At 42.2% G+C, this 2,909-nt stretch overlaps 1 protein-coding gene across 1 annotated transcript in view; it reads right to left on the reverse strand.

Annotated features, from left to right (window-relative positions):
* Positions 1-1,508: 1,508 nt before the first annotated feature.
* The window catches only part of LOC133617607 (sodium/potassium-transporting ATPase subunit beta-233-like), an 18,069-nt gene continuing 16,668 nt past the window's right edge, over positions 1,509-2,909 (reverse strand). The window contains exons 5-6 of the mRNA XM_061977689.1: positions 2,872-2,909; positions 1,509-2,798 (exon numbers count right to left, since the gene is read on the reverse strand). The exon at positions 2,872-2,909 is cut by the window's right edge and continues 46 nt beyond it. Of these exons, the coding sequence (XP_061833673.1) occupies positions 2,541-2,798; positions 2,872-2,909 (296 nt within the window). The 3' untranslated portion in view covers positions 1,509-2,540. The remainder of the gene's footprint in view (positions 2,799-2,871) is intronic.

The following is a 2,909-nucleotide window of genomic DNA, read 5'->3' on the forward strand; positions in this document are numbered from 1 at the left end:
CCCCCTGGGAGGTGAGGGGAGCAGTGGGCAGCAGCGGTGGCCGCGCCCGGGAATCATTTTGGTGATTTAACCCCCAATTCCAACCCTTGATGCTGAGTGCCAAGCAGGGAGGTAATGGGTCCCATTTTTTTTATAGTCTTTGGTATGACTCGGCCAGGATTTGAACTCACAACCTACCGATCTCAGGGCGGACACTCTAACCACTAGGCCACTGAGTAGGTTATCTATACTATGCAAAGCGAAATCCATTTATCAACAACACCCAGAAACGCCACCGGCTTCGCTGGTCCCAAACTCATCTATGATGGACTGATGCAAAGTGTAAAAGTGTTCTGTGGTCTGACGAGCAAAGAGGAAAAGAACCACCCGGATTATTCTGGGCGCAAAGTTCAAAAGCCAGCATCTGTGATGGTATGGGGGTGTATTAGTGCCCAAGGCATGGGTAATTTACACATGCTGAAAGGTACATACAGGTTTTGGAGCAAAATATATTGCCATCCAAGCAACGTTATCATGGACGCCCCTGCTTATTTCAGCAAGACAATGCCAAGCCACGTGTTACAACAGCATGGCTTCATAGTAAAAGAGTGCGGGTCCTACACTGGCCTGCCTGTAGTCCAGACCTGTCTCCCGTTGAAAATGTGTGGCACTTTATGAAGCCTAAAATACCACAACAGAGCCCCCGGACTGTTGAACTTAAGCTGTACATCAAGCAAGAATGGGAAAGAATTCCACCTGAAAATCTTCAAAAATTGGTCTCCTCAGTTCCCAAACATTTACGGAGTGTTGTTAAAAGAAAAGGCCATGTAACAACACAGTGGTAAAAATGCCCCTGTGCCAACTTTTTTGCAATGTGTTGCTGCCATTAAATTCTAAGTTAACGATTATTTGCAAAAAAAAATTTTGTTTCTCAGTTCGAGCATTAAATTCAATTGAATATAAGTTGAAAAGTATTTGCAAATCATTGCATTTTGTTTTTATTTAAGTTTTACACAACGTGTCAACTTCACTGGTTCAGGGTTTTGTACATTTTATTGGACCTTCCAACACTGATAACTTGCTATTAAGCACAGATGGATCAGAGACAGCGAACATTGAGCACACTGGCGGAATGAAACACTTCTTTAGTAACAACCCAGTCTGAAGACAATATCCCTCTGTTTGTGCCTGACTAGGCTTCTTAGCTCCTGTAATTACAGAGAACTTGATCCGGCTGTACCTCAGCACCAGTACTGTAAGAAAAACAGACATTGCAGAAAAATAGACATAGTTATTGCCTTATGGGCATGTTATCAAGGTTGGAAAATAAAATACTTTTTGATTAGCTTTAGATTATGTAGCTATTTATTTTAGTCAAGTGACATGTGGGAGCTGCAGCATATGTCAGCAATATTAGTAATGTAATACTTGTCACAGTCATGTTTCCTTGTTATTATCAATAAGTGCACCAACTTTGTAAAATAGCATAGGTTACAGTGCAAAGTAGTCATTAAAAAAAGCACAAGGGATATACATTATGATTTTATTTGTTTCTATCATAGATTAAATGGCAAAGAGTGCAGGAAATGATGGTTGAACAAGTTCAAGTGTTTCAGAAAAGATCCTTCATCACCAAAAAGACTCAAAAGTCTTCCAAGGTATTTTTTGTTGAAATGCATGAACATTGCGGTATTCAAGCGCCCTCGTTTCAACTACATTCATGGCTCAAAACACCCCCCACATTTCAAGAGTGAGCCACTGAAAGGTTGCGAGGCAACATTTTAACCCTTTACAGATTGCCACTTTGGTATTGCATGTATACATTAACAATATTTTCGCACAGAAACAAAATGTACAACTGTATAAATATACAATTCGTCCACCATGTTTGATGGCTTAAAACATTCACACACAACAAAATTGTGGTGGAGTCCAGAGAAGACAAAAGTATAGCTGAGTCAGCACCGTGAGTCCCGCAGGAGGGACCAAATATCTAACGGGCTGGAAAATAAAACTAAAAAAATCAATAAAAAGACATTTGATAAAATCCTTTTACATTTGTAGTGATTTAAGCACAAAAAAGAAGGCACAATAAAACAAGACCCCTATGATCAGACATAAAAGAAACAGGAGAAAGGAAAGAAGTTCCTTGGAGTGCAGCCTTTTTCATTAGAGCGTGTACCGAGCCAATTATTAAGTGGGCGTGGTCGACACGCTGGGAAAAATGAAGGAAAAGCGAGGTATCTAAGCAGTGATATTGACAAGAAGGGAAGTTAATGGTCAGTGTGGGAGCTACTGATGGAAGTCCACTTGTATAGTCATGAACGGACAAGGGCCCAAATGTCGCTTACAGGAGAATAAATATGCTGGGGAAGCCTAATGGTTACATTTCCCACTACAATTATGTGCTAAGATTAGCTAGGAGCCAAGTGACTACCTGATCAACTTAGCACCACCTACTTGTCTATTTTATGTCAGGATTGAAGGACGCGGGGGAAAGTGGATCAAGAGGGCTGCAAATGCGGCAACGGGAAAGTGCTCTATGGTCCCGGTGGCGGTCATTAACTGTTGACCTGGATCTTGACTTCAAAGCGCCCCTGGTAGCGGTCCTTGTCACTGTATGAGATGTTGTCACCGAAAACCTTGCACTCAATACGCAGCTCAGCGTTCTTAGTGAGGTTGACGAACTGCAGAGCCACTAGCGGCTGCAGGTAGTGCGGGTGCAGCAGTTTGCCGTAGTAGGGATAGTACTGCAGCGGGAAGCCGCCTCCGATGCCGTAGTACTTAATCTCGCCGATTTTACCAGCATCTTCCTCTCTCTGAAAGACAAAATCATTACAGAACTCCACATGCAACATCTGGACCAAGGTTTTTTTTCTTAACTTGAAGTACCTTATGGGTACAGTAGATGGGGATCAAATTGGGCTGCA

Source organism: Nerophis lumbriciformis, linkage group LG01 (assembly GCF_033978685.3).
Source record: "Nerophis lumbriciformis linkage group LG01, RoL_Nlum_v2.1, whole genome shotgun sequence".
Lineage (NCBI taxonomy): Eukaryota > Metazoa > Chordata > Actinopteri > Syngnathiformes > Syngnathidae > Nerophis > Nerophis lumbriciformis.